This window comes from Macaca fascicularis, chromosome 14, assembly GCF_037993035.2.
Source record: "Macaca fascicularis isolate 582-1 chromosome 14, T2T-MFA8v1.1".
NCBI classification, from domain to species: Eukaryota; Metazoa; Chordata; class Mammalia; order Primates; family Cercopithecidae; genus Macaca; species Macaca fascicularis.
The window spans coordinates 10454122-10471618 of NC_088388.1; the positions used below are offsets into that span (position 1 = coordinate 10454122).

The 17497-nt window shown below is 50.6% G+C and overlaps 1 protein-coding gene and 1 long non-coding RNA gene across 12 annotated transcripts in view; one reads left to right on the forward strand and one right to left on the reverse strand.

Annotated features, from left to right (window-relative positions):
- NAA40 (N-alpha-acetyltransferase 40, NatD catalytic subunit) overlaps positions 1-12308 on the reverse strand; it is a 34771-nt gene extending 22463 nt beyond the window's left edge. For 9 of the 11 annotated variants that reach the window (XM_045372031.3, XM_074013345.1, XM_015434553.4 and 6 more), the window contains exons 1-3: positions 12058-12308; positions 4943-5038; positions 3235-3287 (exon numbers count right to left, since the gene is read on the reverse strand). In XM_045372031.3, the coding sequence (XP_045227966.2) occupies positions 3235-3287; positions 4943-5038; positions 12058-12063 (155 nt within the window). In that variant the 5' untranslated portion in view covers positions 12064-12308. The remainder of the gene's footprint in view (positions 1-3234; positions 3288-4942; positions 5039-12057) is intronic. The other 2 variants (XM_074013344.1, XM_065529435.2) reach the window with 1 other exon arrangement.
- On the forward strand, positions 11413-12736 carry LOC135967207 (uncharacterized). Its single transcript, XR_010581171.2, has 2 exons — positions 11413-11721; positions 12066-12736. It is a non-coding gene; the product is annotated as an uncharacterized lncRNA (long non-coding RNA).
- Positions 12737-17497: the final 4761 nt, after the last annotated feature.

The window sequence follows — 17497 nt, forward strand, 5'->3', positions numbered from 1 at the left end:
ATGGAATATGAAAACACTATGAAGCCGGGGGCAGTGACTCACGCCTGTAATCCCAGCACTTTGGGAGGCCGAGGCAGGCGGATCACCTGAGGTCAGGAGTTAGAGACCAGCTTGGCCAACATGGTGAAACCCCATCTCTAATAAAAATACAAAAAATTAGCCGGCGTGGTGGCGGGCACCTGTAATCCCAGCTACTCTGGAGGCTGAGGCAGGAGAATTGCTTGTACCCGGGAGGCAGAGGTTGCAGTGAGCTGAGATCACGCCATTGCACTCCAGCCTGGGTGACAGTACAAGACTCTGTCTCAAAAACAAAAAAAAAAAAACACGATGAGATATCACAATATGGGACCTCTAAAGTATGTCAAAAGCCTTTCCAGGCTGGGCGCAGTGGCTCACGCCTATTATCCCAGCACTTCGGGAGGCTGAGGTGGGTGGATCACCCGAGGTCGGTGGATCACCTGAGGTCAGGAGTTTGAGACCAGCCTGGTCAACATGGTGAAACCCCATCTTTACTAAAAATACAAAAATTAGCAGGGCATGAGGGCATGTGCGTGTAGTCCCAGCTACTAGGGAGGCTGAGGGAGGAGAATCGCTTGAACCCAGGAGGTGGAGGCTGCAGTGAGCCGAGATTACGCCACTGCACTCCAGCCTAGGTACAGAGCAAGACTCTGTTTCAAAAAAAAAAAAAAAAAAACTCATACCAGCTGCTACTTCCTGAGCTGCATATATTCTTTTTCTTTCTTAAAAAAAAAAACCTTGCGCCAGGCGCAGTGGCTCACGCCTGTAATCCCAGCTCTCAGGGAAGCAGAGGCGGGAGGATAGCTTGAGCCCAGGAGTTCGACACCTGCCTGGGTAATACAGCAAGACCCCGTTCTCCACAAAAAAGGGAAAAAAAAAAAAAAAAACCTTGCCAATTTGGCATCATCATCCTATTAGGTAAGAAAATGAGGCTTGAGGAATACGAGTGACTTCTCCAAGTAGAGCTACTAAGACGTCCAGCTACAATTCAACCCCCCAGCACAGAGAAACCAGAGCCCCTGTTTATCCCCAAGCCAAGATGTTACATTCTGGAAGCACAACTCATCAACAGCATCTCAGGTAAGGCAGATTATGCTTCCTATTTAGAAACCAAAAGGACAAAAAATGGTGAGGGAGCCTTCAGTCCAGAGCCTATAGTTAACTGGATCAGTAATAATAATAGCAAACAGGGTGAGGGTTGAAAATTTACCTACTGGGTACACGATCACTATTTGGGTGATGGGTACACTAGATGCCCGACCCCACCATTACACAAAATATCTGCACATGTACCTCGCGAATCTAAAATGAAATTGTAAAATAAAATAACAGCAAACACTTATCTAGCTTTTATTACGCTCCAGGAACTAACACTTTACATCTTATCCTCCTGACAACTCCATGAGAAAGGTACTATTATTAGAACCATTTTGGGTTTTTGGGTTTTTGTTTTGTGTTGAGACAGGGTCTTGCTGTCACCCAGGCTAGAGTGCGATGGTGCTACCATGGCTCACTGCAGCCTCCATATCCCAGGCTCAAGCAATTCTCCCACATCAGCCTTCTCAGTAGCTGGGACTACAGGCATGTGCCACCATGCCCAGCTAATTAAAAAAATTTTTGTTTTGTAGAGACAGGGTCTTCCTATGTCGCCAGAACTGGTCTTGGACTCTTGGGCACAAACAATCCTCCCAACCTCAGCCTCCCAAAGTGCTGGGATTACAGGTATAAGCCACCACACCTGCCCCAGGCCCATTTTTAACTAGAAAATTGAGGAACAGAGAGATTAGGTAATTTGTTCAGAGTCAGTTGGGCACAGCATTTTAGGAGGCCGAGGTGGGAGGATCACTTGAGAACAGCAGTTTGAGACCAGCGTGGACAACGTAGGCGAGACCCCTTCTCTACCAAAAAATATTTTTCTTTTTAAAGAAAAAGAAAAGTAATTTGTTCAGGGCCAATTAGCCAGTAAGTGGCTTTTAATAATTATACTATATACTCAGGGAAAGAGCACTAGATTGGAAATTAAAAGCCCCCTCAGCTGTCAGGTGAAAACTCCATAAACTCAGAAAGCTCGTTTGACTCTCTGGACCTCAGTTTCCCATGCATTAAATGTGAGTGTCAGCCTAGATAATTTTCCAAATTTGTTTCAGCTCAATGATTCTTTGCATAGAGAGAATAATCACTCCGGAAGAGACATCAGGCCGGGTGCGGTGGCTCATACCTGTAATCCCAGCACTTTGGGAGGCTGAGGCAGGCGGATCAGTTGAGGTCAGGAGTTCAAGACCAGCCGGGCCAAGATGGTGAAACCTTGACTCTTACTAAAAACACAAAAATTAGCTGGACATGGTGGCAGGCACCTGTAATACCAGCTATTTGGGAGGCTGGGACAGAGAATTGCTTGAATTCGGGAGGCAGAGGTTGCAGTAAGCCGAGATCGCACCACTGCACTCCAGTCTGAGTGACAGAGCAAGATTCTGTCTCAAAAAAACAACAAAAAAAACCCCCACAAAAATTAGTGAGGTGTGGTGGCGCGCACCTATAATCCCACGTACTCAGGAGGCTAAGGCAGGAGAATCGGCTGAACGCAGAAGGCGGAGGTTGCAGTGAGCCAAGATTGCGCCACTGTACTCCAGCCTGGGTGACTGAGCAAGACTCCATCTCAAAAAAGAAAACTTTAACTAAAGAGACATTGGTCTGAGATTAAGTGCAATCTTTGCTCATTTATGGATTCTTCTGCCACCCTACCTGGGGGATTTTATATCAACAGAGGACACGAGCCACAGTTTCTGCTTTTTCTTTTTGTTTTGTTTTGAGATGGAGTTTTGCGCTTTTTGCCCAAGTTAGAGTGCAATGGCGCTACCTCGGCTCACTGCAACCTCTGCCTCCCGGGTTCAAGCAATTCTCCTGCCTCAGCCTCCCAAGTAGCTGGGATTACAGGTGCCCATCACCACACCTGGCTAATTTTTTTTTAAATTTTTAGTAGAAATGGGGATTCACTATGTTAGCCAGGCTGGTCTCGAACTCCTGACCTCAGGTGATCCAGCCGTCTTGGCCTCCCAAAGTGCTGGGATTACAGGCATGAGCCACCACGCCCAGCCCTGTTTTTTCATAGATATGAAGAAGAATGAGAAAATTTGTGTCTGAGGAAGCCTACTCTGGAAAGGGAATTCCTGAAGACGCTCAAGGAGACAGCAGTTGGTAATGCTCAATGTAACTCACCCGTTTCTATCATATTTCTTGAACACTGGGAAAGCCTCCAGAGGGTCTCCGAGCTGTGGAGGGAAAGAAAAGAGGAATAGCACAGACAAGTGTGGCGGAGGTACAGGCCCTGTCCCAAGAGCTGTTGTCTTGGAGTGGGATGCTGTGGGGATCCACAATGGGAGACTAGCTTCAGCCCCAGGAGCAGTCTCCCAGAACCCTCCATTTGCCTAGCTCTGAAGTCACATGTGCGAGGAAGGCTTTGGTGGGGAGGCCCATGAGAGTTAAGTTTGGCATCACCTGACAGGGCAAGAGGAAACCTCGCTGGCCTGTGGGCATACTACCTGCTCACAGCACAGCTAACCCAAAGAAGAGAGGCTACCTGATCTGCCACACACGTCTTAAAAGAAGCCTCCGGCCAGGCGCCGTGGCTCAAGCCTGTAATCCCAGCACTTTGGGAGGCCGAGACGGGCGGATCACGAGGCCAGGAGATCGAGACCATCCTGGCTAACACGGTGAAACCCCGTCTCTACTAAGAAATACAAAAAAATAGCCGGGCGAGGTGGCGGGCGCCTGTAGTCCCAGCTACTCGGGAGGCTGAGGCCGGAGAATGGCGTGAACCCGGGAGGTGGAGCTTGCAGTGAGCTGAGATCCGGCCACTGCACTCCAGCCTGGGCTACAGAGCGAGACTCTGTCTCAAAAAAAAAAAAAAAAAAAAAAAAGAAGCCTCCACTGACTTCACCTGGTTACAACTCCAGATGGAAAATCAAGTCCCTGAGCCACATCCTTTTTTTTTTTTTTTTTTTTTTTGAGACGGAGTCTCACGCTGTTGCCCAGGCTGGAGTGCAGTGGCGCGATCTCGGCTCACTGCAGGCTCCGCCTCCTGGGTTCACGCCATTCTCCTGCCTCAGCCTCCTGAGTAGCTAGGACTACAGGCGCCCGCCACCGCGCCCGGCTAATTTTTTGTATTTTTAGTAGAGACGGGGTTTCACTGTGGTCTCGATCTCCTGACCTTGTGATCCGCCCACCTCGGCCTCCCAAAGTGCTGGGATTACAGGCTTGAGCCACTGTGCCCGGCCGAGCCACATCCTTAAAATGAGTGTTTACCATGAGTGGGTTAAAAGAATGACCAAAAAAATGGGATACTAAATGGAGGCAGAGGCTGAGCGCTGTGGCTCACGCCTGTAATCCCAGCACTTTGGGAGGCCAAGGTGGGTGAAACGCTTGAGCTCAGGAGTTCAAGACCATCCTGGGCAACAAGGTCAAACCCCATCTCTATAAAAATTACCCAGGTGTGGTGGCAAGCACCTATAATCCCAGCTAATTGAGAGGCTGAGGTGGGAGGATCGCTTGGGCCCAGGCGGCAGAGGCTGCAAGGTTGAAGTGAGCCAAGATCGCACCACTGTATTCCAGCCTGGATGACAGAGTGAGATCCTGTCTCACAAAAAAGAAAACAAAATTATCTAGATCCTCCTCTATCCATAAGGAAGAAGTTCCACAGGGAGGCAGCCACTTCACTGGAATCCACATTTTCCCAAACACCTGGGCCAACTGCCAGCGCCAACTCCCAACACACAGGTATGAGCTCAGTTCCCTGCACAGCAAGGAGGCAGAGGCGGTGTGGGTGGGTAGTGTCACAATTCTGCCACAGGGTGGCGACAAAACAAGTCAAATTATAAACCAACTTGAAGTCCCAGGAGGCAGGGACTGGGAAGAAAGGGAGAATCACCCTGTTGGCAGCGTCCACTTTGGCACAAACGGCATCCATGGCTGCTCGCTCCTCCAACCGCTTCTGCTTCTTCTCCTTGGCTTTGCTTGACTTCCTCTGCAACAGAGGAAAGCAACATTAGCTGGAAGGGCTGTGGCCAATAAAACACTGACTTTCCCTTTAAGGAACCGAAGTGCCCTGCATCCACAGGCCTGGCCCAGTGGTGAGAAATTTCCCGCCTCATCTGCCACACATTTGGAGGGGCGGGAAAGACCCAAGCAGGTCATTTTGTAGTGGGGAGTCCTCAGAAGTCACCAGACTTCTCAGCTTCCCTTCAGGAAGAGCAGTGGCCTTCCAGACACAGACACTGTGGGGATGCTGCGGAACAGCTGACAATGCCTGCAGCAGGCACTTAGTAAATATGCACTCACCCGCTCCCTCCTAAGGAGGGAACACCCAACTTTAGGCACATTGAAGACCGCTTCAGGGAGGAGACGGCATCTGAGGTAGCCACTGACGGCTGTTCCTAAGTATGTTTATTCAAAGCCTTTTCAGTGTCTTCCAGCGTTGGGTGACAAAGATCTGGTAGGCCACAGCTCCTGTGGGAGCTGGGTCTCATTTCAAGTGGGGGCCACCGTGTTCTGACTCAAGGATATCAGAGCCATTCCCAGAAGCCCTGCTCAGTTTAGGCCAACGAGTGGCAGGCACACTACACACCCAGTGACAGGGCAGAGGGCAGGGGCCCAAGGGGTTCACCTCAGGACAGAGATGACACATGGCCAGCAAGACGAAGCTGCAGGCACACAGTCAGCAGCGGGGCAGCAGAGGAGCAGCAAAGTGGGGATTCTCCTGGCATAGAGCAGCGAATGGCAAATTGCCCATAGCTGCTTCTAGATTAGGTCCGGTTTTGAGGCCGATGTGATATTCTCTCAGGCCTAAGACCCGCTCACCCTATTGTGAAAAGGCTGGTAACACAGGGCAAGAGCCAGGCTCTGACACCTGGCAGGCCTCATCCAAAGCCTTTTTTTTTTTTTGAGATGGAGTCCACTCTATCGCCCAAGCTGGAATGCAGTGGTGAGATCTCGGCTCACGGCAGCCTGTGCCTCCTGGGTTCAAGCGATTCTTCTGCCTCAGCCTCCCGAGTAGCTGGGATTATTGGCGTGTACCATTCATGTCCAGCTAATTTTTGTATTTTTAGTAGTGACAGGATTTCACCAAGTCGGCTGGGCTGGTCACTAACTCCTGACCTCAAGTAATCTGCCTGCCTTGGCCTCACAAAGTGCTGGGATTACAGGCATGAGCCACCACTCCAGGGCTGTCCAAAGCCTCTTCCTGCTCTCTACCCACTGCAGTGCTAGGAAGAGGCACAGCACTTCTCCAAGCCTCCCCCGGCTTGATGACTGAGGGTCTTAATGAGGGTTAATATGGCATGTGTTCAATAAAAGACTTCTCATTCTCTCTCCCCAGGACAACCAGACAGCACAGGCATGCAAAGCGCATGCACCACCCAGCTGGTCCCCAGAAGGCACTCCAAAGGCACTGGTAAGTTGGCTCTGCTTTTTACCAATAGAGCAGCCTCTTTTGACACCCCCCCCACACACCCCTCCTTTCCCTGAGCTCTCTGGAGAGGTTTGACAACCCTCAATTACATCTAGCCCTGACACAGACTGGCCCCAGGAAAGGACACTCAGAGCAATGAACCTTCTGCATGAGTTGAAAAACCAGCTGCCGGGGAAATTCTCAGAATCAATTCTACCCATGATTTTCCAAGGAATGACACTGCTTACCTCCTACTTTAATCAACCAAGAAGCAAAAGAGTTCAGATACCAGGAACTCACAGGGATTGCTCTTACAGCCGCAAACTCTACCAACACCAGCTGTTAATTACCTCATGGCTGAGCGCCGTGTGGAACACAGGCAAGATCTCATATCTTACCTCCCCAGAGGAAGGAACAAACCCGAGAATGGGCTGTCTTCACAAGGCTGGACTCCTGGGACAGAACTCCCCTCCCTCTACCATGGATGGGTTTAGAGCATTCATCTTTTTCTCTGGAAATTTGGGTTTCAAGACAACACTGAGATATAGCTTGCAAAGTACCTTTACAAACATTATGTTTCTTTTTTTTTTCTTTAGTTTATTTTTTTAGAGAGGGGGAGTCTCACTGTGTTGCCCAGGCTGGTCTCAAACTCCTGGGCTCAGGCGATCCTCCTGTCTTGGTCTTCCAAAGTGCTGGGATTACAGGTGTGAGCCACCACACCCAGCCTAGGTTATGTGTTTCAATTACCAGGGCAGAAACTATCACTTCCCTTTACACAGCAGGAAACTGAGGCTTGAAGAGACAACGTGACTACTCAGTTCTGCAGTGAATAAAGGGCAGAGGAGAGACTCAATCCCAGGGATGGGCTGCAGATCATGTTTGTTCCACTGGCCACACTGTCCCCTACTAAGGCACCTACGTCCTGCATAGTGGACTTCCATTCCGTCACCAACAAAGATTCTTGCACCCTGCCACAATAAGGCCTGGGCTTCAGAAGCCCTCAGCAACCACTCGCCAACTCCCTTCTCATTGCCTGGCTGGTCTGGTAACAGTGTGCCAACACAGTGCCGCTACAGGCCCTACCCTCTGCACTGAGGTAGAGGTGAGGGACAGAGAAGCCTCGGATGGAAGGTGAACAGGGCTGCACCACGGGGCAGAAAAGCATAAGCTTTGGCATCAATCAGACTGGACCTATGCTCTTCCTGACACCCCCAGAATGACTTGTGAAAGCAACTCCATCTCCATGAAGATGGGGGTGCAAATGCTGGCCTTTTGGAGCTGTAGGGGCAGGTTAGAAGCCAGCACACCTTCAGAGCAGGTACAAGCTCCCTTACTCCACCCTACATGCTTGCTCTCTTATACAGGCCTCAAGGATCAAAGGTGCTGGAGGGCAAGGGTAACGCCCAGAACCCAGAAAGCACTGAAGCCTGGGTTCCCTCCATCTCATTTCTAAGCATGAGCTGTAATTCCCAAGCACAAGCAGCAGGAGGGCCAGCCGGGCCTCTAGATTTGTGGGCTCATTCATGTAGACCTGGCAATCCTTAGAGCAAGGCCTGGGGCTGCCATGGCCTGAGACTGCAGTAACTCAAGAACCCCGAGCTCTGCTGCCTGCCCACGGGGCAGGAGGCAGGGTGCAGTCAGCTGGGCCAGACAGGCAGGGAGGGGCTGCACTAAGAAAAGTGGTCTCCTGTTCCAATGAGCTCTGCCCCTGCCTTGTGGAGGTAAGGCTGTCCTATAGGGACACAGGAAAATGCTCCTAATTAAAATGGGTAATAAGCACAGTGAACAGTAAAGCTCATTGTGGTTAAGTGTCTTTTCCAAGGGAGCTTTGTATAAAAAAAGAGAGTGCAGGATTTTGAGTCAAAAGACCTGGATTTCTCAGCTCTTTCACTTACTAGCTGTGTGACTTCAGGCAAGCTACTTAAGCTCTTTTCAGTAAGTTGCTCAAAATTTCTGACTCTCAGTTTTCTTTTCCATAAAATGGGGCTCGCAATGCCTCCACCAACAATCGCAGGAGGAGACTTCTGTTTACAAGAACCTCCCTCAGACCTTCTGCCAGTGCTTTAATAAAGGTACTGGCCCGGGTGGTGGCTCAAGCCTGTAATCCCAGCACTTTGAAAGGCAGAGGCGGGCAGATCACGAGGTCAGGAGATCGAGACTATCCTGGCTAACACGGTGAAACCTTGTCTCTACGAAAAATACAAAAAATTAGCTGGGCGTGGTGGCGGGCGCCTGTAGTCCCAGCTACTAGGGAGGCTGAGGCAGGAGAATGGCATGAACCCGGGAGGCGGAGTTTGCAGTGAGCCGAGATCACACCATTGCACTCCAGCCTGGGCAAAGAGCGAGGCTTCATCTCAAAAAATAAATAAAATAAAATAAAATAAAAGTGATCGATTTTTCTCTTCACAACCCAGCATGGTAGGTGTGACTACTTCTTTGATGAGAAATCTGAGGCACAGAGAGTTTACGGAACTTGGAGGGTCACAGAGCCGGTGAGGAGAGTTCTCAAAGTGGTTTCTTCCTTCCACTCCCTCCGACTCTCCCCATGAGGTGAGGGTAGATCCACTTTATCTGCCTATATTCACCCAGTGCTCACCAAACAGCAGGTACTCAGTTCATAGCTGCTGAATGAATCATCCAAGATCCAAATCTACATTTGAACCCTAAAGTCATGCTCCTTCCACCATGTCACAATTGCACTTATATGGCATTTTTTGTTTTAAAGTGTTACATAAATGTTTTCATATGCAATGCAAAACTCCTTCCCTTACTATTCCCATTGAAAAAATAACTCCACACATAGTTCTACGACTGGAAGGGGTCATAAAGACAAATGAAAAAAAACCACCCAATCCGGGCACGGTGGCTCATGCCTATAACCCCAGCACATTGGGAGGCCAAGGTGGGTCGATCACCTGAGGTCAGGAGTTCAAGACCAGCCTAGCCAACATGATGAAACCCGTCTCTACTAAAAATAGAAAAAAGTAGCCGGGCATGGTGGTTGATACCTGTATTTCCAGCTACTCGGGAGGCTGAGGCAGGAGAATCACTTGAACCCGGGAGGCAGAGATTGCAGTGAGCTGAGATTATACCACTGCACTCCAGCCTGGGCAAAGAGCACAACTCCATTTAAAAAACAAAAAAGGAAAAGAAAAGAAACATCCAGATGGGAGGAGGAGGCATCTTTCAGAAAAGGAATTTGGCATCTTTTAGATTTTCAGTATCAATGTCTCCATCCCATATACTACCCATTATCCAAAAAGAACCTGTTTTTGATGAAGCAAGAGAAATATAAATTCTAATTCCTGAAAGACGACACATGTGTGGCAAATAGGACACGTGTGTGGCAACTGAAGAGAAAGCCTCCATCTGAAGCCTCACTCAGCCTGAGGCCAGGCTCTGCCACACGGTGACTACGAGGAATGATGACTTCCCCAGTACCCACAGTTGTGGAATGAGGGTGATGAGACGGTTCTAGCTGTGTTTCAGGGAGGAGAATTCAAGTCTCTCTGTTACTGTGAATTTTAGGCCAGAAGAGACTTTGTAGGGTCTCATGTGAGAAACACATCTGTAAAGTATAAGATTGAGGCCCTAAAGGATGCAAGGATTGCAGAATCTCTGGGGCATATTTCTTTTCTCCCTCACCCTGTTTTATGGTGTGGAGGGTCTGCTATTTCCACCCAACCAGCGAGGAAGTGCTGAACTAGAACGTCATGTTACACTTCGTGTTTTCTGCTGAATCTGCAGTGGCCGCTTCTGGTTAGACAGTTACTAAGCGACACCAGGGACAGAGGTTTCATTTAGTTTCAACCATGGCTGCGTCTAGGACCTTTCACCAAAATTTAGGTTAAATATGCCTAAGGTCTCTAGACTTGGTTTTCTACATATGAAGTACGTAATATCCAAAATTATTTGTTAAAACATGATGACTGTTTTGACACGGAGTAGACAACTATTTTTGTCTAATAAGTTGATTTGTTCAGTCGATAACTAGTGGAGTGAGGGGGGAAAAAACTAGGTTAACAACAGTAGGGACAACTCAATGGGTTAAAAATAGCACAAATCTATTTTAGATCAGTAAAGTGAAGGCTGAGGATACAGGCAAAAATAACAGCCACTACTTAGGAGACACCTCCTTAGCAATCTACATCCATTATCTCACTTAATCTTCACTACTACCCTAAAGGGGAGGTGTCGGCATCCCAATTACAGAGGTGAGGAAATTCAAACACATAAAGGCCAACTCACTGGCACAATATTATACCGCCAGCAGCGAACACGGGGCTGGAATGGAGGTACCTCGGACTCCAAAGTCAGGGTTCCCTTAAGGTGATGGAAATTCCATGTAAATACTAACATAGGCCTGCGTGGTGGCTCACATCTCTAATTCCAGGAGTTAGGGAGGCCTAGGCGTGGACGGTCTGAGGTCTGGAGTTCGAGACCAGTCTGGCCAACATGGTGAAACCCTGTCTCTACTAAAAATACAAAAATTACCCGGGCATGGTGAGGGGCCCCTGTAATCCCAGCTGCTGGGGAGGCTGAGGCAGGAGAACCGCTTGAACCCAGGAGAAGGAGGCTGCAGTGAGCCGAGACCGCGCCATAGAACTCCAGCTTGGGCGACAAGAGCAAAACTCCAAGTCAAAAAACAACAACAACAAAAAAAACGAATGCAGCCAATACTAGGAAGGGCGTTATCTTTTTAGGAGGGTGACTGATACTGCTGTAATTGAGACTTAGTACGGTGAACGCACAGAAACTTGCAAATAGTTTCTGCCCTACCCTATATCCCGGGAAAGTGAACTAAAATGCACCTCCAGGCTGCCGGCACGGAACAGGTGGTCAGTATCCATCCGCGGCTGGGCCGCCGCCCCCGCCTCCCCGCATCTTCCCCTCTCACTCGCACAGCCCTCCCCTTGCAAAAACACCTGCTCTACCAAAACTCGTAACAACCCAGTGGTCATAAGAACCATTCCACTGCAACCAGGAGGCGTGAAGGCAGGAGTCTATGGGAAAGGAAGGCTGTGTTTATCAGGAGCAGCAAGAACCTGGTGGAGAGCTTTCGAAAGAGTGTAGGGGAACCGGCTTCGCTGAGACTGGAGTAGCGGGAAGCGCAGTGGACTGGGATTCGGGAGGCCCAAGGTGGGGTCTGACGCCCCCGCCAGTGTGACCTTGGCTAGGCGCCTTCTTTCCTCTGGGCCTCAATTCCCTCCAAACCAGGGTTGACCTCGGATGTGAAAAGCGACGAAGCTGGTGACAGCCAGGTGATGAGTGACCCCGACGGAGCGGGAGGCTAACCCCAGGGTCCACGCGGGGGACGGGGGTGGGGAGGCCGGTAACGGGTCCGCGAGGCAGGAAGGGGCGGGCGTGACGCTGGGGGCGCCGAGGGGGTGGGGCCCCGGACAAGGGGCTCTCCAGAGGATTCCCGGGCTAGGCCTAGCGTGGGGACCCTTAGAATAGGGGAGTCAGGTCATGTGGGGGTCAGGGGTCACGTGAGGCTAGAGGGGGTCGGGGTCACGTGAGGGGGTTTAAGAACAAAGGGGGCGAGGGTAGCGAGGAGCGCCCCTGGACCTCCCATCTCCTCTCTCTGCCTCACTCACCCCCATAGCGGCGGCGGCGACCCTCAACTCCTTCTTCACACACTTGCCGGCAGGGAGGCGGCAACGGCGGAGGCGGCAACAGCGGCGGCTGCAGAGCGGCGTACCCCGCACCGCGCATGCGCCTCGCAGCTCCCCCGCGCGCCCTGGTACCGCGCCGGCGCAGAACCGGTGTAGGGGGATCGGGGAGCCGGCGCGCAGGTGGAGCGCCCGCTAGGCGGGCCGAGGGTCTCGGACCAGAAGGAGGCGGGAACGCGGCGGAGCGTCGCGCCGGGAATGACGTTCGGCCAGGACCCGCCCCCTCGCAGGGCTGCGTCTGTAGCTATGGCAACGGCGGCGCCAAGCCTAGCTGTTGACCCAGGCCCTGAGCCGCGGGCCGCTTTGGGCCGGGTGGGTGGCAGCACCTCTCCTGCGGCCAGCGACTTCTCCGCCAAGCGCGTAGCAGCCGGCGGCACAGCCACCTTCCCAGGCGGCCAATCGCGTCTCGACCTCTGAAGTACCTGCCCTTCCAGAGCCCCAGCGCGCGTAGCGGAAGTCTTTGGAAACTTTCCCACCTTCCAGATCCTGACTCTTGAAATTCCTTTTCTAACCAGAGTCCTGCTGTTCATTCATTCGTCTTCTAACCATTCATTCCCCATCCATTCATTCACGTTCTCAATAAAAATTAACTCGCGGCCGGGCACGGTGGCTCACGCCTGTAATCCCAGCACTTCTGGAGGCCGAGGTGGGTGGATCGCTTGAGGTCAGGAGTTCGAGACCAGCCTAGCCAACATGGTGAAACCCCATCTCTACTAAAAATACAAAATAGCCGGGCGTGGTGGCGTGTACCTGTAATTCCAGCTACTCGGGAGGCTGAGGCAGGAGAATAACTTGAACCCAGGAGGCGGAGGTTGTAGTGAGCCAAGATCACGCCACTGCATTCCAGCCTGGGCGACAGAGCGAGACTGTTTAAATAAATAAATAAATAAACAACTCGCATCTACGAGGTGCTGAGCCCAGGGGGCACAGAGGGGAGCGAGGTGCCATCTCAGCGCCACACCTCAGGGTTTAGAGGGGAGACTATCACGTAAGCACTGTTCAGGAGGGAGTGGATGGTGCTGTTAGAGTGAACACCAGGCATCCCGGACAGTTTTAATTTCAGCCCATCCCCAGCACATCAGAGTGACCCCAACATGATCCGAATCCAAACCGCCGGGGGGCGCTTCCGCAGTGTGCACACCTCTGCAACCTACCCCAGAATCTCCCGGGGTAGAGCCAGAGTCTTCACTTCCTAGTGCTCTCCAGGTAGGGTCTTAGACACGAAAATTAGTGAAATGCCGCACAACACTTAAGCTTCATGGACTTTTTCAGGTTTTGCTCATTATTCCATCTTTTTGTTTTTTTTAAGAGACAGGGTCTCGCTGTCGCCCAGGCCGGGGTGCAGTGGTGCAATCACAGCTCTCTGCAGCCTCGACCTCCTGGGCTCAAGCGATCCTCCCGCCTCAGCCTCCTGAGTAGCTGGGACTACAGGCGTGCACTACCACACGCAGCTCAATTTTTATTTATTTATTTTATGTTGAGATGGGGTCTCACTGTGTTACCCAGGCTGGTCTCAAACTCCTGGGCCCAAGTGATCCTCCCACTTTGGCCTCCCAAAGTGCTAGGATTATAGGCGTCAGCCACTGTGCTTAGCCTCATTATTCCAACTTTAGTGCTCAGTTCAGTGGTGGCCTCAGCAACATTTATCCAGTGTCTACTGTATGCTAGGCATTGTTCCAAACAGCAAGGAAAACAATAAGAAACAGAATAGGCACCACCCTTGTATGCTGGAAGGAGGAAACGGATAATAGATGAAATAAATAGGTAACAAATAAATAATATACATAGTAAGTTAAATGATACAGGCTCTAGAAGGAAGAAAAAGCAGGGAGAGAGGACAGGGAAGGTCAAGATTTATAGTTTTGGCCTGGCACAGTGGCTCACACCTGTAATCCCAACACTTTAGGAGGCTGAGATGGGCGTATTGCTTGAGCTCATGACTTTGAGACCAGCCTGGGCAACAGAGTGAGACCTTGTCTCTACAAAAAAATTAAAAAAGAAAAAAAAAATTAGCCAGGCATGGTGGTTTGCACTTGTGGTCCCAGCTACGCGGGAGACTGAGGTTAGAGGATTGTTTGAGCCCGGGAGGTGAAGGTTGCAGGGAGCCTATAGCACCACTAAACTCCAGCCTGGGTAACAGAGCCAGACTCGGTCTCAAAAAATAAATGAATAAATAAAAGCCGGGCATGGTGGCTCACGCCTGTAATCCCAGCACTTTGGGAGGCCGAGGTGGGTGGATCACGAGGTCAGGAGATCAAGACCATCCTGGCTAACACGGTGAAACCCCGTCTCTACTAAAAAAATACAAAAAACTGGCCGGGCGCGGTGGCTCAAGCCTGTAATCCCAGCACTTTGGGAGGCCGAGACGGGCGGATCACGAGGTTAGGAGATCGAGACCATCCTGGCGAACACGGTGAAACCCCGTCTCTACTAAAAAAAATACAAAAAACTAGCCGGGCGTGGTGGCGGCGCCTGTAGTCCCAGCTACTCGGGAGGCTGAGGCAGGAGAATGGCGGGAACCCGGGGGGCGGAGCTTGCAGTGAGCTGAGATCCGGCCACTGCACTCCAGCCTGGGCGACAGAGCGAGACTCCGTCTCAAATAAATAAATAAATAAATAAATAAATAAATAAATAAAAGCCGGGCACGGTGGCTCACGCCTGTAATCCCAGCACTTTGGGAGGCCGAGGTGGGTGGATCACGAGGTCAGGAGATGGAGACCTTCCTGGCTAACACCATGAAACCCCATCTCTACTAAAATTACCAAAAAATTAGTCAGGTGTGGTAGCAGGCACCTGTAGTCCCAGCTACTCGGGAAGCTGAGGCAGGAGAATGGCGTGAACCCAGGCAGCGGAGCTTGCAGTGAGCCAGGATCGGGCCACTGCACTCCAGCCTGGGCAACAGAGCGAGACTCTGTCTCAAAAAATAAAAATAATAAATTAAAAAGGCCAGGCATGGTGGCTCACGCCTGTAATCCCAGCACTTTGGGAGGCCAAGGCGGGAGGATCACCTGAGGTCAGGAGTTCAAGACCAGCCTGACCAACACAGAGAAACCCTGTCTCTACTAAAAATACAAAATTAGCCAGGCGTGGTGGCACATGCCTGTAATCCCAGCTACTCAGGAGGCTGAAGCAGGAGAATCACTTGAATTAGGGAGGCGGAGGTTGCAGTGAGCCAAGATCGTGCTATTGCACTCCAGCCTGGGCAGCAAGAATGAAAATCCATCTCCAAAAAAAAAAAAAAGATTTATAGTTTTAACTAGGATGCTCAGGAAAGGCAAATATGAGGTGATACTTGAGTCAAGATCTGAAGGTTAGGGAGCAAGTAATGAGAATGTCTGGGGGAAAGGGCACTGCAGACAGAGGCAGGGCCTAGAACCACCCTGGCTTCTGGGTTGAGATGAGAATGTAGGGACAAAGTCAAGGAAGGACAGTCCAGGCTGGGCAAGATGGTGGCAGGATTATAAATCCCCGCACTTGGCGTAAACCCAGGAGGCGGAGCTTGCAGTGAGCTGAGATCCGGCCACTGCACTCCAGCCTGGGCGACAAAGCGAGACTCTGTCTCAAAAAAAATAAATAAATAAATAAATAAAAATAAATCCCCGCACTTTGGGAGGCTGAGACGTGTAGATCACTTGAGGTCAGGAGTTTGAAACCAGCCTAGCCAACATAGTGAAACCCCAGCTCTACTAAAAATACAAAAACTAGCCATGCATGATGGCGGGTGCCTATAATCCCAGCTACTCGCGAGGCTGAGGCAGGAGAATCGCTTGAACCCAGAGCCGAGATCGGGCCACTGCACTCCAGCCTGGGTGACAGAGCAAGACTCTGTCTCAAAAAAAAAAAAAAAAAAAAAAAAAAAAAAAAAAAAGGAAGGACAGTCCAGAGGCCACTGCTATAATCAAGGCAACAGAGGAAGCCTCCATGGCTGAGCAGCGGCGGAGGTGGGAGAAGGACGTTGAAGGTAGAGCCTACAGGACTTACAGATTGAGTGTGGGGTGTGAGGGAAGGAGCGGAGCCAAGATACCTTCGTGATTTTTAGCCTGAGCTGCTGGAAAAATGGAGAGGTGAAAGGAGCTGGCTTGAGTATAGGGAAGATCGGGATTCTGTTTTGGCCATGTCAGGTCTGAGTGCTTTTTAGACATTCTGGTGGAGATGTGGGGTAGTCAGAGTCGAGCTCAGGAGAGGGGTCCACGCTAGAGATAAAAGTTTCAGCACAGTCGGCGCATAGATAACATTTAAAGCTGTGAGACTGGCCAGGCACGGTGGCTCACACCTGTAATCCCAACACTTAGGGAGGCTGAGGCAGACAGATCTTTTGGGGTCAGGAGTTTGAGACCAGCCTGACCAACATGGTGAAACCCTGTCTCTACTGAAGTACAAAAAATCCTTAGCTGGCCATGGTGGCAGGCGCCTGCAATCTCAGCTCCTCAGGAGACTGAAGCAGGAGAATCGCTTGAACCCAGGAGGCGGAGGTTGCAATGAGCTGAGATTATGCCACTGCACTCCAGCCTGGGTGACAGAACGAGACTCCCTCTCAAAAAAAAAAATAATAATAATAATAATAATAATACATAGAAAAGACAAAATCAAATTTGATTTTTTTAAATAAAATTAATAAAGCTGTGAGACTGAGGCCGAGCATGGTGGCTCATGCCTGTAATTCCAGCACTTTGGGAGGCTGAGGTAGACGGGTCCCTTGAGTTCAGGAGTTCAAGACCAGCTTGTGCAACATAGCGAGACCCTGTCTCTCCTACCAAAAAAAAAAAAATGCTGTGAGACTGGATGAGGCTGTGGAGGGAATGCAGTTAGACTGGAATGAGTGAATCTTTGGCCTGAGAGCCCTATTGTGTGGTCAGGAAATTTGTTGTGGTTGCCAGCCCTCTAAGGACCAGGAGAGGGAGCTGAGAGTGGGAGGAGGGTAGCCAGGTGGGAAGAGGGGATATCCGAGCTCATCCTTGAAGAATGAAGAGGGGGCAAGGAAATTTTCTTTTCTTTTCTTTTCTTTTTTTTAAGACAGTCTCGCTCCGATGCCCAGGCTGGAGTGCAGTGGTGCAATATTGGCTCACTGCAACCTCCGCCTCCCAGGTTCAAGCGATTCTCCTGCCTCAGCCTCCTGTGTAGCTGGGACTATAGGCACATGCCACGGTGTCCGGCTAATTTTTGTATCTTTTTTTTTTTTTTTTTTTTTGAGACGGAGTCTCGCTCTGTCACCCAGGCTGGAGTGCTGTGGCCGGATCTCAGCTCACTGCAAGCTCCGCCTCCCGGGTTCACGCCATTCTCCTGCCTCAGCCTCCTGAGTAGCTGGGACTACAGGCGCCCGCCACCTCGCCCGGCTAGTTTTTTCTTTTTTGTATTTTTTAGTAGA